The 18,549-nt window shown below is 37.8% G+C and overlaps 2 protein-coding genes across 3 annotated transcripts; one reads left to right on the top strand and one right to left on the bottom strand.

The window, feature by feature from the left end:
• Positions 1-2,820: 2,820 nt before the first annotated feature.
• On the bottom strand, positions 2,821-6,263 carry LOC111586447 (coxsackievirus and adenovirus receptor homolog). Its single transcript, XM_035941941.2, has 3 exons — positions 6,168-6,263; positions 5,643-5,993; positions 2,821-3,687 (listed from the first exon to the last, which is right to left on the bottom strand). Exons 1-3 carry the CDS (start codon positions 6,220-6,222, stop codon positions 3,452-3,454), a joined length of 642 nt encoding a protein of 213 aa, XP_035797834.2. The 5' UTR covers positions 6,223-6,263; the 3' UTR covers positions 2,821-3,451.
• Positions 3,682-18,054, top strand: LOC111586448 (Fc receptor-like protein 5). 2 transcript variants are annotated; one of them, XM_023296154.3, is made up of 9 exons: positions 3,682-3,825; positions 8,984-9,037; positions 9,155-9,433; positions 11,380-11,415; positions 12,755-13,015; positions 13,097-13,339; positions 15,531-15,665; positions 16,906-16,980; positions 17,457-18,054. In XM_023296154.3, exons 3-9 carry the CDS (start codon positions 9,403-9,405, stop codon positions 17,522-17,524), a joined length of 849 nt encoding a protein of 282 aa, XP_023151922.2. In that variant the 5' UTR covers positions 3,682-3,825; positions 8,984-9,037; positions 9,155-9,402; the 3' UTR covers positions 17,525-18,054. The 2 variants fall into 2 exon arrangements, with proteins under 2 accessions (XP_023151922.2, XP_035797830.2); XM_035941937.2 differs by having other exon boundaries at positions 16,864-16,980.
• Positions 18,055-18,549: the final 495 nt, after the last annotated feature.

The raw sequence follows: 18,549 nt of genomic DNA, 5'->3' as shown, positions 1-18,549 counted from the left end.
GTCATTTCGGTCCTTTTGAATTTTGGAGTAATTTGGAACATTTAAAATGATCTCCAATGGGGTTTTTTGAGTCATTTTAGACAATATTCAATTTATTTCAAAATATTGTCAAGTTATTTAGGCAAAAAATGAATTAATTAAAAGGGTTTTAAGTTTTGTCAGTGATTTATGTCATTTTTTAGTTATTTCTGAGTAACCTAGCATTAGCATTAGTATTACTATCAGCATTAGCATTAACATTGATATTTATTTCAGTTTTTGACTTGAAAACACAATGTCATAGACTAATATCTTAGTGTTTTGTTGACAAAATAAGTCTTACTTTTGCAAGTACAACTAACCTAGCATTAGCATTAACATTAGCATTACCGTCAGCATTAGCATTGACAACATTGATATTTTCTTCAGTTTTTGTCTTAAAAACACAATGTCATGGATATGTTGACAAAAACAGTCTTACATTTGCAGGTACTGCTAACATAGCATTAGCATTACAGTTAGCATTACTGTTAGCAGCAACAACATTGATATTTACTTCAGCTTTTGTCTTGAAAACACATCATTGACTTATATCTTAGTGTTTTGTTGACAAAATGAGTCTTACTTTTGCAGGTACCACTAACCTAGCATTAATATTAGCACTACTGCTAGCATTAGCATTTCCATTAGCATTAGCACTAACAACGATGATATTTACTTCAGTCTTGAAAACACAACGTCATGAACTTGTCTTAGTGTTTTGTTGACAAAATGAATATTCCTTTTGCAGGTACCGTTAACCTAGCATTAGCATTATCGTTAGCATTAGTATTACCGTTAGCATTAGCATTAACAACATTGATATTTACCTCAGTTTTTGTCCTGAAAACACAACATCATGGACTAATATCTTAGTATTTTTTTGACAAAATGAGTCTTCCTTTTGCTAGTACAGTTAACCTAGCATTAGCGTTAGCATTAATGTTAGCATTAACATTAACAACATTGATATTTTCTTCAGTTTCTGTCTTGAAAACACAACGTCATGGACTACTATCTAAATTTTTTTTTGACAACATGACTCTTACTTTCACTGGTACCGCTATCCTAGCATTACCGTTAGCATTACTGTTAGCATTGCCGTTAGCATTACTGTTAGCGTTGCCATTAGCATTAACGTTAACAACATTGATATTCAATTTTTGTCTATTTTTTGAAGAGTTTTGAATTATAGTAAAATACTTCTGAGTAATTTTGGGCCGATCTTGAATAATTCTGGGCCATTATTGTGTAATTTTGTGAAGTTTTCGAGTCTCTTTGGACATTTTTTTTAGTCATTTTCAAACATTTTTAAGTTACTTTGAAAGAAGTTTTGAGTCAATTTGAAAGTCCAGAACCAAAAGTGAAATTTTGTTGGAACAGTTTCACCTGCAGCTGAACTTTCGTCTCAACATGAAAGTGAAAGAAAACTCAAATAGAAACAGCAGAGATGAGATTTAATCATTTATCGATTCTGAGTTACAAGAAATCACCAACTGACTCCAACTCCTGACCTCTGAGACAAGACAGGACAATTCTGATAAAAGATCCAGACCAGGGGTGTTCAACATGAGGCCCACGGGCCAAAAGCGGTCCTCCAAAGGGTCAATCCGGCCCTCAAAGTGTAAAAATTCCAGAGAAGACATTAACTGCAGATTGTAAATTAGTAAAACTATAAATTTAAAATAATTCCTAGACCATGAAAAGTTGTTTTGATCATAAAGTAAAATACTAGATTGTTCATTGTTCTTTTGTCATTTTGTCTCATTTTTGTCATATTTTGTCTTGTTTTTGTTGTTTTTTTGTCTGACTTTTGTCATTTGTCTCATGTTTTTGTCATTTTGTTTCTCGATCCTGCCGTTTTGTGTTGTTTGTCTCACTTGTGTTGTCTATTTTTTTGTCGCTTTGTAACTTTTTGTCTAATTTTTTGTCTTTTTGTTTTAGTGTCGTCTGTCTCATTTTTGTCATTTTGTGTCTCATTTTTGTTATATTTTGTCTGGTTTTTGTTTATTGAACTTGACACGCCTGATCTAGACCATTTTTAAATCACGTTAAACGGTTTTTGAGTCTTTTTTTGTCAATTTTTAATAATTTTTTGCACATTTTGATTATTGATCGAACAATTTCTGAGTTATTCAGACAGATTCTGATTCTTTTTATGTGATTTTTAAATGATTTGGACGCTGGTTGAGCTGTTTGAACACATTCTGAGGAACATTTTTGAGTATTTTGCAACATTTTAGAGCCATTTTGATTATATAAAAATGATTTTAAAGCATTTTTGAGTAATTTTTCCAATCAATTTGAGAAAGATTTTATAAATTCCTGAACTATACCAAGATGTTTTTGCACATTTTCATTACTTTTAGCACAATTTCTGAGTTATTCAGACAAACCCTGATACATTTTAAGTGATTTTTAAGTAATTCTGGGCAGTTTGTCAGTCGATTTGGATGATAGTTGAGCTATTTAAAGACATTTATGAGCATTTAAGGCATGTCTTTAGCATTTTAGGACCTTTTCTGAATTGTTTTATGAAGTCTTTGGATCATTTTGGACAAATTCTGACTCATTTTGAACGTTTTTTGAGGTATTATAATACATGTCTGAGCCATTCTAGGAAATATTTGAGTTTTTGAACATTTATTTTGTCATTTTTAGTCATTATGAGCAATTCTTAACTCCAACACATCCTACTGTGTTTCTTCATCTTCTTCTCCGACTCATGAGTCCTTCTGGATCAGTTTATTTCTAATGTGTGATTTGTTTCATTCATTTTAAAGAACCACACAGACCAACACATTTATGATCACGTAGCTTATTTTATTAGCAGAACACTTTCATACATTCATATTTTTAGTCTTCACAGTGTCACAAATAGTGTTCATTCAAGTGGAAGGTGCATTTTTCAGTGCAGACAAGAATCTTTCTGGGGAAAAAATACAGCAGTTGTCGTAAAATTTACATCATTTTAGGCATTTTCTTGGAAATCTTTCTGGACTGAGTCGCTTTGGACCAATTTGGAATCATTTTAAAGAAATGTTGGGACATTTTGGATCAAACTTTGAATCCTTTTGTACCAGGTTTGAGTCATCTTGAAAGATTTCCAGATTCTTTTGGTTGTGTTTTTTAATAATAATAATTTTCTGATTAATTCGTTGTGTTCTTCAGCTTTTCTTATTTATATTGTGTATATACAGTGTATCTATATCACGTCTTTAATTTATAGATGTGTTCTCTTGATTTTTCTTCTGTCATTTTGTAACTTTTCCCCTTGTGGGACTAAAAAAAGGATATTCTATTCTATTCCATGAATAATTTTAGACATTTACCCCTTCTTGTTTTGTTTTCATGTTTTACCGATGATAATCTACTTCTTCTACGTAACATCCACAGGATTTCTCTTGTTTGATTTTATGATCAGCTCTGATTTTCATGTTTTTTCAGGAAACACGGACTCTTCCTCTGTGTCTGAATGATTTTTAACACTCAGTTGTTTACGTCTTTTTACTGTCCAGAGACTCACAGATCCTAAAACACAAACAACAACAACAACAGCAACGACAACGACCAGGGGGACGCTGGTTTCCACGGCTACTGCATCCTGAGGGTTTCCTTCAGGTTCTTCTGGGATGAACTCCAACTTCTCTGCAGTTTGACGTGTTTCACCTGAAGAGCAGAAAACAGACTTTAACACCTGAGTTCAGCCAGATCCTCGTTTGGACCAGGGGTCTTCAACATGTGGCCCGCAGCCCAAAACCGGCCCTCCAGAGGGTCCAAAACCATGACAAGTTGTTTGATCCGAAAGTAAAATACTAGATTGTTTATTATTCTTTTGTGTCTTTTTTTATCTCATTTTTGTCATTTGTCTTGTGTTTTTTGTCATTTTGTTTTTCGTTTTTGTTGTTTTGTGTCACAGTTTTGTCTTTTTGTGTCTCGTTTTTTCAATATTTTGTCTCATTTTTGTCATTTTGTTTCTCGTTTTGTAATGTTTGGTCTTTTTTGTTGTTTTTTGTCTGACTTGTTTGTCTCACGTTTTTGTCATTTTGTTTTTTCTTTTTGTCTCGCTTGTGTTTTGTCCATTTTTTAGTCATTTTGTTTCTTGCTTTTGTCATTTTTTGTCTCTTTTTTGTTTAGATTTGTGTCGTCTCATTTTTTGTTGCTTTGTGTCTCATTTTTGTAATATTTTGTCTTGTTTTTGTATTTTTTTGTGGATTTTTTTCTGACTTTTGTCATTTGTGTCGTGTTTTTGTGGTTTGGTTTCTACTTTTGTTGTTTTGTCTTGATTGTATATTTATGTCTATTTCTGTCTTTTTGTTCCTTTCCTTGTTTTGACATCACTGTTCTAGAGGATCTGCTTCTGACACATTCATGTTTTTATTTTAGACTAATTTGAAGTAATTCTGGTCAGTTATAAGAAATCTTTGGACACGTTTTTATCATTTTTGGTCAGAATTTAAAGTAGTTTTGGACAGATTTGAGTCATTTTTGGACATACCCTGTGTTGTTTTTGACATGTTGGACAGTTTGGATTGTTTCTGGACAAATATTAGTCATTTTTGACAGTGTATTATTATTATTATTATTATTATTATTATTATTATTATTATTATTATTATTATTATTATTATTATCATTATTATTATTATTATTATTATTATTATTATTATTATATTATTTAGGACCATCTTCGAATCATTTTGGACAAATTTTTATTTTTTGGGCATGATTTCATCACTTCAGCCAAAATTAAGCTAGTTTTGGACAAATTTGGTTTAGTTTTGTATAAACAAACTTAACTTTTGAGTTATTTTTGACAAATGAACAATTGTTTATTTTGGAAGCATCTGTTTGGACAGATTTTTAGTAATCTCAACCATTTTTTTATTTCAGTAATTTTTTTTTACCCTTTTTTTTGTCATTTTGGACTATTTGATGAATTGAAAAGATTTTTTATGTCTTTTTGGAAATGTTTTGTGGGAAAATGAGCCATTTCTTATAAATAATGGTCATTTTGTTCCAGTTTTTATAGTCAGGTTGGACAGGTTTTTGCATTTTTGTGAGGGGTTTTTTTGAGTATTTTTGGGTCATTCTGGATAATTGTTTGCTTTTTACACTTTTTAAAATATTTTTGGACAAAGTCTGTTGGGACAGTTTTTTCTGAGTAATCTCAATCATTTTTAAAATTATTTTTGAAAAGTTTTTTTATGACGTTCTTGACCCATTTTTGTCATTTTGTTCCAGGTTTTTGGACAGGTTTTTGTAATTTTGTAGATTTTGTGAGTCTTTTTGTTTATTTTTGAGTAATTTTGGACAACTGTTCATCACTGAAACACCATGTTTTAGTCTTTTTGTAGTTTTGTAGTCATTTTGTAAGATTTCTAAGTCATTTTGGAGTTGCAGTTTTTTTAGAATCTCAACCATTTAAAAAATTAGCATTGTCTTTTTTTCTTTTTTTTAACCCTTTTTCTCGTTTTGGACAATACTGGAGTCACTTTTGAGAAATTTTGAGTCATTTTGGATGAGTCTGGAGTGACTCAGAAGGTTTTAGTTGTTTTTCAAGTCATGTTGGGCAGGTTTTTATATTTTGTAGATGTTGTAAGTCTTCTAGACGTTGGACTCACCGGTGACCATCAGGTTGATGAACTGACTCGTCTCCACTGAGGATCTCTTACTTCGTCCCGGGTTCTTCACAGACGTGTAACACTCGTAGATCCCGGCGTCCAGCTCGGTGACGTTCCTCAGGATCAGGGTTGCGTCTCCGTCCTTCATGTCCGGTTGTCTCAGCTGCACTCGGCCGTGGAAGCGAGGATGCTGGTAGCTGTTGAAGCAGCGGTTGTTCCGGTAGAAGTAGACGTAGCCGTCGGAGTTCCCGTTGGGTCGGCTCCACTTCAGCACCGAGATCTTCCCCCCAGCAGGACTCCAGCACTGCAGCACGGCGTCCTCCTCAGGTCCCACCACCACGTCCAGCTGTCCTGGAAACACAAGCAGAGTTCTGCAGTACAGCATCTGATCCTAATTTGGACAAACTGTAAGAAAGGATCCCGTTTAGTCATTGGACAGAACTAGCTCCACAGCATCAGTTACCATGGAGACCTACTGGTTTTGGTTCCAGAAAAGACTAGAAGAGGCTAAATGTCTGAACTTACCTGTTGTCCTCCAGACCAGACAGTAGAAGAGGAGCAGATCTCTGAGAACAGCCATGACTGGATGCTGCAGGACTGCAAGTAGAAAGTGAAAGTAGTTTCCCTGCTTTATGGGAGGGAGGAATGATGGGGGAGGGAGGGGGAGAGTGAGTCACATGATTTACAGTAAGGAGTTTGGTATTCTAGCCAAGCTAATAAAAGACAGACTCTTCATTATTTCCTGCCATCCACTGTCTGATCATACCTGCAGATAAGTGGACCTCAGAAAGATCCTTTCAGTTTGTGGATTTCTCACATTATGTTTCCAGGTCATCATTAAGTCATCAGTGAAGTTGTGTTCATGTGTGTACTACTTAAAAAGAGACAAAATAAAAACAAACAGCTTATTAACCAGGAATCTAAAGCTGGATTCATTCACCCCGTTTCCTGTAAATCAGCTGTTTCCCAGAAAGACTGTAAGTTTATTTCTGACCAGCAGATGTCAGCAGAATGAAAGCAGCAGCAGCAAAAACACAACAAGCTGACAGTTTAATCAGTCTAAAGTGTGTCTGCAGATTCCTGAACAGCAGATCAGCAGATCTCAGAGACGCTGGAACAACAGAAACCTCATCCAGGAAAGAAAATATAAGAAAACCTGTAGAAAAACCTAAAGAGAATACCTATAACCCTTAAAATAACACATAAAACCCTGGGGAAATACCTAAAAACCTGAAGAAAATACATAAAGACTGAAAGAAAATACCTAAAAACCTTAAAATAACACATAAAACCCTGGGGAAATACCTGAAAACCTGAAGAAAATACATAAAGACTGAAAGAAAATACCTAAAAACCTTAAAATAACACATAAAACCCTGGGGAAATACCTGAAAACCTGAAGAAAACACCTGAGAAACTGAAGAAAACACCTAGACCTTGGATCTTCTGGACATCAGTGGACCTGTTTTCAGATGATTGTTGAAGCAGCTCCATCTAGTGGCCGTTTGATTTATTACAGGACTGAAGCAGCCAATCAGACGGTAGAAAATGATTCCTCCAGACATGAGGATAAACTCAGTGTGTAGTACTAGGAAGTAATACTGACAGAGATACTGCAGTAGTGAAGGAGTACTGCAAAGTTTGGGGTATTTTAGAAGTTTTATCTCGTCTGTCGAGTCGTTTTCTGGCAGAGTTCAGGTTTTATTATGAAACAGGAAGTTCATTACAGCATCACTGATCATTCTGCATCAATTTGTGTCTTTTTGTGTCTCATTTTTTGTCATTTGTTGTCTTGTTTGTTTTATTTTGCAACTTTTCTGTTATTTTGTGTCTTATTCGTGTCGTTTTTGTTCATTTTGTGTGTCATATTGCGTCACATTTTTGTGATTCTGCATCCTGTTTGAATAATTTTGCATCATTTTGTGTTTTTTGGTGTCTTATTTTTTCATTTTTGTTCATTTTGTGTGTCTTTTGTGTCTCATTTGTGTTATTTTATGTTGTTTTGCATATTTTTGCATAATTTTGTGTCATTTTTGTCTAAATTGTGTCATTTTGTGTCTTTTTGTGTGTCATTTGTTTCCTATTGTATAATTTTCTGTCATTTTATATCAATTTGTGTCATTTTGTGTCTCATTTTTTTGTCTCATTTTTGTCATTTTGCATTAAATTGTGTAATATTTTGTCTAATTTTTTGTCATTTTACATCAATTTGTGTCATTTTTTGTCTAATTTTTGTCATTTTGTGTCCTGTTTGTGTCTCATTTTGCATCATTTTGTGTCATTTTGTGTCTCATTTTGTGTAGTTCTTTGTCACATTTGCCTCATTTTGTGTCATTTTTGACATTTTTGGTCATTTTTCGTGTCATTTTGCAACATTTTGTGTCTTTCTGTGTGTCATTTTTGTCTTTTTGTGTGTCATTTTTGTCATTTTGTGTCTCATTTGTGTCATTTTGCATTAATTTGTCATTTTTTGTCTAATTTTTGTCTTTTGTGTCCTGTTTGTGTCTCATTTTGCATCATTTTGTGTCTCATTTTGTGTAATTTTTTTGTCACATTTGCGTCATTTGGTGTCATTTTTGACTTTTTTGGTCATTTTTTGTGTCGTTTGTGTCATTTTGCAACATTTTGTGTCTTTTTGTGTGTCATTTTTGTCATTTTGTGTCTCATTTGTGTCATTTTGCATTAATTTGTCATTTTTTGTCTAATTTTTGTCTTTTGTGTCCTGTTTGTGTCTCATTTTGCATCATTTTGTGTCATTTTGTGTCTCATTTTGTGTCTCATTTTGTGTCTCATTTTGTGTAATTTTTTTCACATTTGCGTCATTTGGTGTCATTTTTGACTTTTTTGGTCATTTTTTTGTGTCGTTTGTGTCATTTTGCAACATTTTGTGTCTTTTTGTGTGTCATTTTTGTCATTTTGTGTCTCATTTGTGTCATTTTGCATTAATTTGTCATTTTTTGTCTAATTTTTGTCTTTTGTGTCCTGTTTGTGTCTCATTTTGCATCATTTTGTGTCATTTTGTGTCTCATTTTGTGTAATTTTTTTTCACATTTGCGTCATTTGGTGTCATTTTTGACTTTTTTGGTCATTTTTTTGTGTCATTTGTGTCATTTTGCAACATTTTGTGTGTCATTTTTGTCATTTTGTGTCTCATTTTTGTCATTTTTTGTCTCGTTAGTGTGATTTTCTGTCGTTTTGTGTCTCATTTTTGTCATATTGTGTCTCATTTGTGTGATTTTCTGCCAGTCTGGGGTTAAACCAATCCTAAAATCAGACATCATTAGACTGCCATCTTCAACATGCTGCTGTTTGTCTTGTTAACGTCACATTTTGTCCTTTAGAAGCTCAGTTTTCCGTCCTGACAGCGACCTTTAACACCTCCACCACACGCTGAGGTGAGAATGAAACCACACACTGACTGGAAAAACTATACCACTGCTGCTGACGGGAAACCGTTAGAACGTTCTGTTCAGGTTCTAACAACGTTTCTTCTCACATCTGTTCCCCTACAGACAGCAAGAAGAGGACAAAACTTTAAGACTTTAACCTCGGGATGGATGATCTGATCTCCAGCTGGTTTCTGGACTCAGATTCTCTACTTCCTGATCTTCTGTCAGGATGGATGATCTGATCTCCAGCTGGTTTCTGGACTCAGATTCTCCACTTCCTGATCTTCTGTCAGCTGTTTTACAGAAACCCACAGCAGACAGGAAGTGGCTTCACCTCAGCGTCGGGTTTATTTGGACGACCGTCGGCTGAGATGAAGACGTCTCTTCTGAAGCTGCTGCTCAGTGAGTAAAACCTGCTGAAACCTGAGAATGTTAAACTTGGAGAGGAGAGAAGTCAGAAGTTTCAGAAATGTTCCTCAGGAAGAAAACAGAACAGATGTTTACTGTCAGCGAGAAGCAGTTTAGCAGCAGATGAATGAACTCAAGATCATTTCCTCTCTCACTTTTGTCATTTGTTGTCTCACTTTCATAATTTTGTGTCATTTTCTGTCATGTTTTTGTAATTTTGAAACATTTTATGTCTTGTTTTGTGTCATTTTAAATTATTTTGTCTCATTTTTGTCATTTCTTGTCTCATTTTTGTCTCATTTGTGGCACATTGCATCATTTTGTGTCTTTTTGTGTTTCGGTTTTGTCATTTTATGTCACATTTTTGTCATTTTGCATCAATTTGTGTCATTTTGATGCTTTTTATGTCTATTTTTTGTCATTTTGGGTCTCATTTTTGTCTCATTTTTGTTCATTTTGGGTCTCATTTTTGTCTCATTTTTGTCCTTTTGGATAATTTTGTGTCTTGTTCCTGTCCAGACAGAATCCAGGGGTTCTCTGTGTATAATCTAATTCAGCAGCAGATTATTTCAGCTCAGGTTGTTTGTGCTGACGGTTCAGAGGGTTCATGGTTTTACAGCTGGATTTATGTTCAGGAGGAACTTTACAGGAATGTTGGCGTAAATCTGATCCAATGATTTTCCTTCTTGTCAGAAAGTTTACGTTCTTTTAACATCTGGGTAGAACAGACTAAAAGTTTGTATCCAGTGACGCCGTCTACAGTCATGAACTAAAGTTAGCATCCACTTCTAAAGTCTGAAGATTGTTTTCATCTTTGTCAGAAATTCATTCATGTATTTTGGTTCTTTCTTAGATTTATTATCAAAATATGACTAAATCTGCTGGGAACAGAAATGTTAATATTTGGTTAAATTTGTCCGTTTCCACCTCAGTTTGGTTCTTCTGGTTTCAATCTTCTGGTTTATCTTTGACTCCTCTGGACTCTATACCTACCGCCAAGCATGGAGGTGGCAGTATCATCATACTGTCAATTTAACTGACTCAAGTCTGGATCAGAAAGACCACAAATGTAGTGGAATAACACCAATTCTGGTGCCGTTCCACTTAATTCATGGTCTTTCTGACTCGGTTCTTCAGGTTCTTGATGGGTTTCAGTCAGGACTTTGGGGAGACCAGTCTAGAACCTTCATTCTAGTCTGATGGAACCATTTCTTTACCACGTCTAATGTGTGTTTGGGCTCATTGTCAGGTTGAAACATCCAACTGTGTCCAAGATCAACCTTCTGCTGATGGTTTTAGGTTTTCCTGAAGAACGTGGAGGTGATCCTCCTTCTTCATTAGTCCACTGACTTTGTGGAAAGCTCCAGTTCCACAGGAAATGATACTGCCACCACCATGCTTGATGGTAGGTTTGGTGTTCTCAGGGGTAAAAAAAAAAGTGTTCGTTACGTAAAAACGTTCATTACCAATCAGAATACAGTCTGAAACCAGATCAATACATTATTGGGACCAAAATCAAACCTAAACTACTCCTAAAAAGTCCAAGACAGTCTGAAACCTTAAATCACATCCAAAACCACGAGAACCAAGAATGATACCAAACATAAACCAGTCCCAAGAAAGTCCAGAACCAGTCCAACATACAGTCTGAAACCAGTCCAGAAGCTCTTCTAGAAAGCCCCAGAGCATGATACTGCCACCTCCATGCTTGATGGTAGGTTTGGGGGTCTTGGGGTTAAAGACCTCACCTTCAGTGTTTGTTCCGTCTGACCCCAGAACTTTCCTCCAGAAGGTCTTTTCTCCAGCAGCTCATCATGTCTCAGAGTTCCCTCCTTCCAATGGGTTCCTTAGCTGTACTCCTTACAGTTTCTCTGAAGCAGAGCGGTGTTGTTTGGTTGAATGTGAAATCTAAAACCATCTTTTGTGTTGTTTCCCCTCAGTGCTGACCACACTGCTGCACTGCATATCCAGCTCAGGTCAGTGAACGTTTGTCTACGGAAAGTTCATATTTTACTGAGTGTGACTATGCAGAAGTGAAGTTACAAACACAGAGATGTCTGTTTTGGACATTTTGGCATGTTAATATTCAGGTTTGTGACACTTTTATTTGTTAATATTCAGGTTTTTGATATTTTTGTCCATTAAAATCCAGTTTTTTGACACTTTAACGTGTAAATATCTAAGTTTTTGAGATTTTTGTTCATTATTATCAATTTTTTGACACTTTTGTCCATTAATATCCAGATTTTTGATACTTTTGTGTGTTAATATCCGGGTTTTTGACACTTTTATGTTAATATAAAGTTTTTTGACACTATTGTTTGTTAATATCCAGTTTTTTGATGCTTTTCTTCATTAATATCCAAGTTTTTGACCCTTTTGTTTGTTAATATTCAGGTTTTTGATACTTTTGTTCATGAATATCCAGATTTTTGAGACTTTTGTGCATTAATCTCCAGATTTTTGACACTTTGTCAACTCCTTCCTGAAGAAGAAATGGACAAACCGGTTGGAATATTGCAGATGAGCCGAATTTATCACAAACTGGTTGAAAGACCCAAAGATTTACTTCTATATTAAACTCTGTGCTGTGGAAATCAAAGCTACAAACATCGGTGCGTTTTTCACTGCAGAAACTTGTTGGTCATTTCAGGGAACCGGAACTTTTAATCACCACAAGATGTTTCCTTGAACAACCACTTTCAGAGAGTCATCAGGTTCAAGGAGGAACTTCAAACCTTCTGGACTTCTCTTTATCTTCTTGATGATGTTTCACCTTGATCTAAGGTTCTTCTTCTGTTCTACCTGACTGATGGGGAGTTACAGAGTTTACAGTCCCTCCAGGTCACATGAAGGTCCATGAACCACCAGGACTCACCTGTCTCCAGGTGTGACTGTTGTGAAACCAGGTCCACCAACAGTGACAGCAGTCATGGTGGTGGAGTTTCAGTTTACACAACAAAGGATGTGAATCTGCCAGGTCAGGACTCCAGATGTTAATGATGGTGAAGCTGTGGAGAAACCTGATCACTGAGCTGTCAGTGGATCCACAGATCTCCACTTTCAGGGAAGAATGACAGAATCAGAGTTTTTAGTCGTTGGTAAACAAGCATTTATTTCAGCTAACTTAGCCTGTAGCGCCACCTTCTGGCAATGCTCTGCAGTCTGGTTTATTTATGACAAAGCAGAACAACTTTCTTTTATTTTTGTATTTTTCTCCTGTTTCAAAAGTTTGTTTGACTGACTGCTGATAGTTTTGAAGCCCGCTGTGATCCTCTGATGTGTGTTCAATGGATTCTGGTGTTTTCTTTACAGCCGCTCTGACTGTGAGTCCCAACAGATCTCAGTTTTTTGAAGGAGATTCTGTTTCTCTGAGCTGTGAGGATGAAGACAGCTCTGCTGGATGGACTCTGAGGAGAAACACCACCACAGAAACCAGAACTCCGTGTGATGAATGGGGAGAAGGATCTGGTTCTACCTGCAACATGAGTCACATGGTTCCACAGGACAGTGGAGTTTACTGGTGTGAGTCCAGCCAGGCAGCAGCCAGTCAGAGCATCAACCTCACTGTTCCTGGTAAGATGAACTGTGCAGTCAGTGCTGATGAAGCTGTGTGTGAATGGATGAAATGCTGGACTTTGTCTCTGCTGTGTTCAGGTGGATCAGTGATCCTGCAGAGTCCTGTCCTCCCTGTGATGGAGGGAGATCCCCTCACTCTGAGCTGTCGATCAAAGCACGGCTCCCGCCTCCCGGCCGCTTTCTATAAAGATGGCTCCCTCATGGGGACTGAGCCCGGAGGTCACATGACCATCCTCCATGTTTCCAGGAGTGATGAAGGCCTCTACAGGTGTAACATCAGCAGTCATGGAGAGTCTCCATCCAGCTGGATCTCTGTCACAGGTGAGGATTCTTCCACTGAAAGAGACCTGCATCAGCACAGACACACAACCTGTGGAGACACACAACTGACACAAAGACACACAACCTGTAGAGACACACAACTAACACAGAGACACACAACATGTAGAGCCACACAACTAACACAAAGACACACAACATGAGTGGAGACACACAACTGACACAAAGACACACAACCTGTAGAGACACACAACTAACACAGAGACACACAACATGTAGAGCCACACAACTAACACAAAGACACACAACATGAGTGGAGACACACAACTAACACAAAGACACACAACTGTCCTGAAGACACATAAAATGAATCTAAACATATAAAATGTAGCTCAGTGGACCCACCATCAGGGTCAGGTGCTATGCCAACCAGGCAGTAGGCAGGAGTGGGCGTCTAGGCGCACCGCCCCCTGGTGGTGTAGACCAGCTCTGGGGACGTGGAACGTCACCTCACTGGTGGGGAAGGAACCTGAGCTGGTGCAGGAGGTGGAGCAATACCGGCTAGATATAGTTGGGCTCACCTCCACACACAACAAGGGTTCTGGAACCAGAATCCTGGAGAGGGTTGGACTCTGTCCATTTCTGGAGTTGCCCAGGGTGAGAGGCTCTGGGTGGATGTGGGGAAACTCACAAGACCCTGGCTGAACGCTGCTTTGTTAGAGTTCTCCTGGAGAACCAGAGGGTCGCCTCTCTGAGGGGAAACTGTTGTCTGTTCTTATGCACCAAACAGCAGTTCAGAGCATTCAGCCTTCTTGGAGTCTCTGGGTGGTTCCTGGAAGGGGGACCACCTGGAGACTCATAGTTCTCCTGGGGGACTTCAATGCTGACGTGGACAACGATGGAGAAACCTGGAGGAGGTGATTGGGAGGAACGGCCTGATCTGAACCTCAGTGGTGTTCTGTTATTGGACTTCTGTGTTAGTCATAGATTGTCCATAACAAACACCATGGTGGAACATCAGGTTCTCATCAGTGTTCCTGGTACCAGAGCATCTTAGGTCAAAGGTCCATGATCAACTTCATAGTCGTATCATCAGACCTGTGGCCGAATGTTTTGGACACTCAGGTGAAGAGAGGAGCAGAGCTGTCAGCTGATCACCACCTGGTGGTGAGTTGGATCTGATGGAAGGCTGCCGGACAGACCTGGTAAACCCAAACCTGTAGTGAGGGTGAATTGGGAATGTCTGGTGGAGGACCCTGTCCATGGGGTTTTCAACTCCCACCTCTGGAAGAGTTTCTCCTGCATCCTGAGGGAGGTTGGGGACATGGAGTCTGAGTGGTCCATGTTCAAAGCCTCCATTGCAGAAGCAGCTGGTAGGAGCTGTGGCCTGAAGGTCACTGGTGCCTGTAGACAACCCAAGAACCTGCTGGTGGAGGGAAACCATCAGGCTGAAGGAGGCTGTTAGGGTCTGGTGATCTTTGGACATCTGATTCAGATCCTCCAGGGAGACTTCCTGTGGAGGTTTTCTGAACATGTCCACCTGGGAGGAGACCACAGGGTAGACCCAGAACCCTCTGGAGGGATTATATATCTCATCTGGCCTGGGAACGCCTCGGGATCCTCCAGGAAGAACTGGAAAGTGTTGCTGGGAGGAGGAACGTCTGGAATGACCTGCTTCATCTGCTGCCTCCATGACCTGAACCTGGATAAGAGGAAGAAGATGGATGGACGGATAATTGAAAATATGATACAAAATAAAAGAATACTCATTTTTTTGACATTTTTATCCATTAATATCCTGGTTTTTAACATTTTTGTTTGTTAATATCCAGGTTTTTAACATTTTTGTCCACTAATATCCTGGTTTTTAACACTTTTGTTTGTTAATATTCAATTTTTTCCCACTTCTGTGCATTAATATCCAGGTTTTTGACATTTTTTTCATTCATATTCAGGTTTTTTGACACTTCTGTTCATTCATTTCCAGGTTTAGGATGCAGGTCTTTATATTGCAGTCAGTATTGAGCTGGAGATCTACATTTTAAACACCCACAGGCCTCCTTTAACCTGTGAACTCATATTTCTGAGGTGCTGCATGGGATGTTAGCAGCTCAGTGATCAGCTGTGTGAAACTTCTGTGGGAGGAACGTGTTTGTTGTCGTTGTGAATGTGATGACTTCCCTCCAGCAGCAGTGAAATGACTCAGCCTGGTTGGTTTACGTCTTTATTCTAGAGCCTGTGGCCTCAGCGACACGTCTTCCTCCTCCTCACCTTCCTCTGCTGCTGTCTGCTGCATCCATCGCTGGGCTGGTCGCCGTGACGATTCTGGTTTTACTGGTGAGGCGACGACTTGGCGGCAAAACTGAAGGTCAGAATCCTGGACTGGTTTTAAACTGCTGTCGGCCTGCAGTGTTGTGTGTCTGTTTTTTGTAATTTGGCATCTTTTGTGTTTACTTTGTGTTTGTTTTGTGTCTCTTTATGGTCATTTTTGTGTCTCTTTGCTGTTGTTTTGAGTCTTTTTGTGTTTATTTTGTGTCTCCTTGTGATTGTTTTGAGTCTTTTTGTGTCTATTTTGTGTGTCTCTTTGTGGTTGTTTTATGTCTCTGTGGTTGTTTTGTGTCTCTTTGTGGTTGTTTTGTGGCTCTTTGAGGTGGTTTTGTGGCTCTTTGTGTTTATTTTGTGTCTCCTTGTGATTGTTTTGAGTCTTTTTGTGTCTATTTTGTGTGTCTCTTTGTGGTATTTATTGTCTTTGTGGTTGTTTTGTGTCTCTTTGTGGTTGTTTTGTGTCTCTGTGGTTGTTTTGTGTCTCTTTGTGGTTGTTTTGTGTCTCTGTGGTTGTTTTGTGTCTCTTTGTGGTTGTTTTGTGTCTCTTTGAGGTGGTTTTGTGGCTCTTTGAGGTGGTTTTGTGGCTCTTTGAGGTGGTTTTGTGGCTCTTTGTGTTTATTTTGTGTCTCCTTGTGATTGTTTTGAGTCTTTTTGTGTCTATTTTGTGTGTCTCTTTGTGGTTGTTTTTTGTCTTTGTGGTTGTTTTGTGTCTCTTTGTGGTTGTTTTGTGTCTCTGTGGTTGTTTTGTGTCTATTTGAGGTTGTTTTGTGTCTCTTTGAGGTTGTTTTGTGTCTCTGTGGTTGTTTTGTGTCTATTTGAGGTTGTTTTGTGTCTATTTGAGGTTGTTTTGTGTCTCTTTGAGGTTGTTTTGTGGCTCTTTGAGGTTGTTTTATGTCTTTTTGTGTTTATTTTGTGTCTCTTTGTGGTGGTTTTGTGTCTCTGAAATTTTTTTGTGTCTCTTTGTGGTCATTTTCTGTCTCTTTGTGGTTGTTTTGTGTCTCTGTGGTTGTTGTGTGTCTTTTTGACATTGTTTTGTGTCTTTGTGGTTGTTTTATGTCTTTTTGTGTTTATTTTGTGTCTCTTTGTGGTGGTTTTGTGTCTCTGAGATTTTTTTTGTGTCTCTTTGTGGTCATTTTCTGTCTCTTTGAGGTTGTTTTGTGTCTTTGTATTTATTTCGTGTCTCCTCGCAGGCCTTGATTTTACACATGAAGGTTTGTTGTCGTTGTTGTATTTTTGTGTAGTTCTTTGGTGTCTTCATGTATTGATGATGGAGTGGCTTCCAGGTGGAGCCTCAGAAGACGTGACGTACTCAGATGTTGAGATGTTCCACAAGCAGCAGCTGCTCAGACAGCACACAGGTAACTCCAGCTCAACCTCTGCTTGGTTGTGTAGAGAACTTTTAGGTTTGTTGTGTAGCTGCAGAAGACGCCTTAGAGTGTTGAGACGACATCTAAAGGAGTTTATTTGTGTTAAGGTGTTTATTTTTACAGGTTTACACGACACACCTTGATGCCAACGAGAGACTTTGAAACCAAACAGCCACACAGTTTGTGGTTGTTTTGTGTCTCTTTGTTGGTGTTTTACACATTAAAGGATCTTTTGTGTCTTTTTGTGTTCATGTTTTTAGCGTTTTTGTCCATTAATAGCCATGTTTTTAAAACTTTTGTATGTTAATGTCAAGGTTTTTAGAAGATTTGAGTTTTAATATTCTAGATTTTGCTGTTTTTGTATGTTAATATACAGGTTTTTAGAGTTTTTGAGTGTTAATATCCAGGTTTTTCGATTACCTTTGCACTTGATGATCTCTCCAACAGGATGTGTTTGTGTTTTCTAGAGTTTCCAGCCAAACCACAAGTCGTCTACTCTTCGGTGAAGACGCTTTCACTGCAGTCCAACCACTGACACCCACTCAGTCCTTCATCCTTTATTTAATCATTCATGTATTTTATTTAAATTTATTGTCAGAAAACTGCATGAACCAACAGCTGAGTGTTTCTTCTTTTCACCTTCAGATGTGTTTTTATGTTTGAATCTGGTCCAACCCTGAGGTTCCAGTGAGCCGCTGCTTAAATCTCAATATCAAGACAAGCTGTGGGTTTCACCAAGCTGTACAATGGAATATTTAACTCTGGTTTCTTTGTGGTTTAATCTGCATTTTAAGTGTTTCAGCACTGAGAGGCGAGAACGAGATCATAAAACCACAACCACAGACTTTAAACAGATGCTAGAAACCAACACGAGTCTGAAAGAAGAAAGTTTTCTTCAGTGAAACAACTTTCTCATTTTATAAAGATGCTTAAACATCCTTTGGTGCATTATTATCCAAGTTTTGACAATTTTTTGTCTTAATAATCCATTTTTCAACACTTTGGAGCATTAATATATCAATTCTTTTTGGGCTTTCATGAAATAAAATCCAAGTTTTTGATGCATTTGCTCATTAATATCGTTATATTCATTTTTTTTTAAAAATCTGTCTGCCTCTATGTCTTTCTCTCTATGATTGAATTACCCAGAGCTCCACTGACACCTGCAGGACAGTTTGTGTCATTATAGTTCCAAAGAATATGGTGGAAACAAAAATACTAAAGGGGAGCTAAACCAATTGGCTGCAGAGATTTAACTGTTTTGTGATGTGGCAGTGAATGCTAGTGCTTCTGTAACTTTGCCATTGTGTCAGTATAAATGGAGTGTAAACCAGGGAGTGCATGGTTTCTGTCTGTTTCTTTTGTGGATGACTACCTCTCCAGCTTTGGAGAAGATCCGCTCACATGGCACAGATGTTGCTGGCATGAGGAGATATTTTCTGGCCATCCTGAACAGGTTTGGATCCAGTTTGATGTGATGCCCAGTAGGTGAACGGGTCTCCTCTGGACAGGTAGGGCTCAGATAGACACCTTGCACTCTCACAACTCACAGGACACTCT

Source organism: Amphiprion ocellaris, chromosome 23 (genome assembly GCF_022539595.1).
Source record: "Amphiprion ocellaris isolate individual 3 ecotype Okinawa chromosome 23, ASM2253959v1, whole genome shotgun sequence".
Taxonomy (NCBI): Eukaryota; Metazoa; Chordata; class Actinopteri; family Pomacentridae; genus Amphiprion; species Amphiprion ocellaris.
Note: the sequence above shows the minus strand (reverse complement) of the source record. Positions and strands in the feature narration are given on the sequence as shown.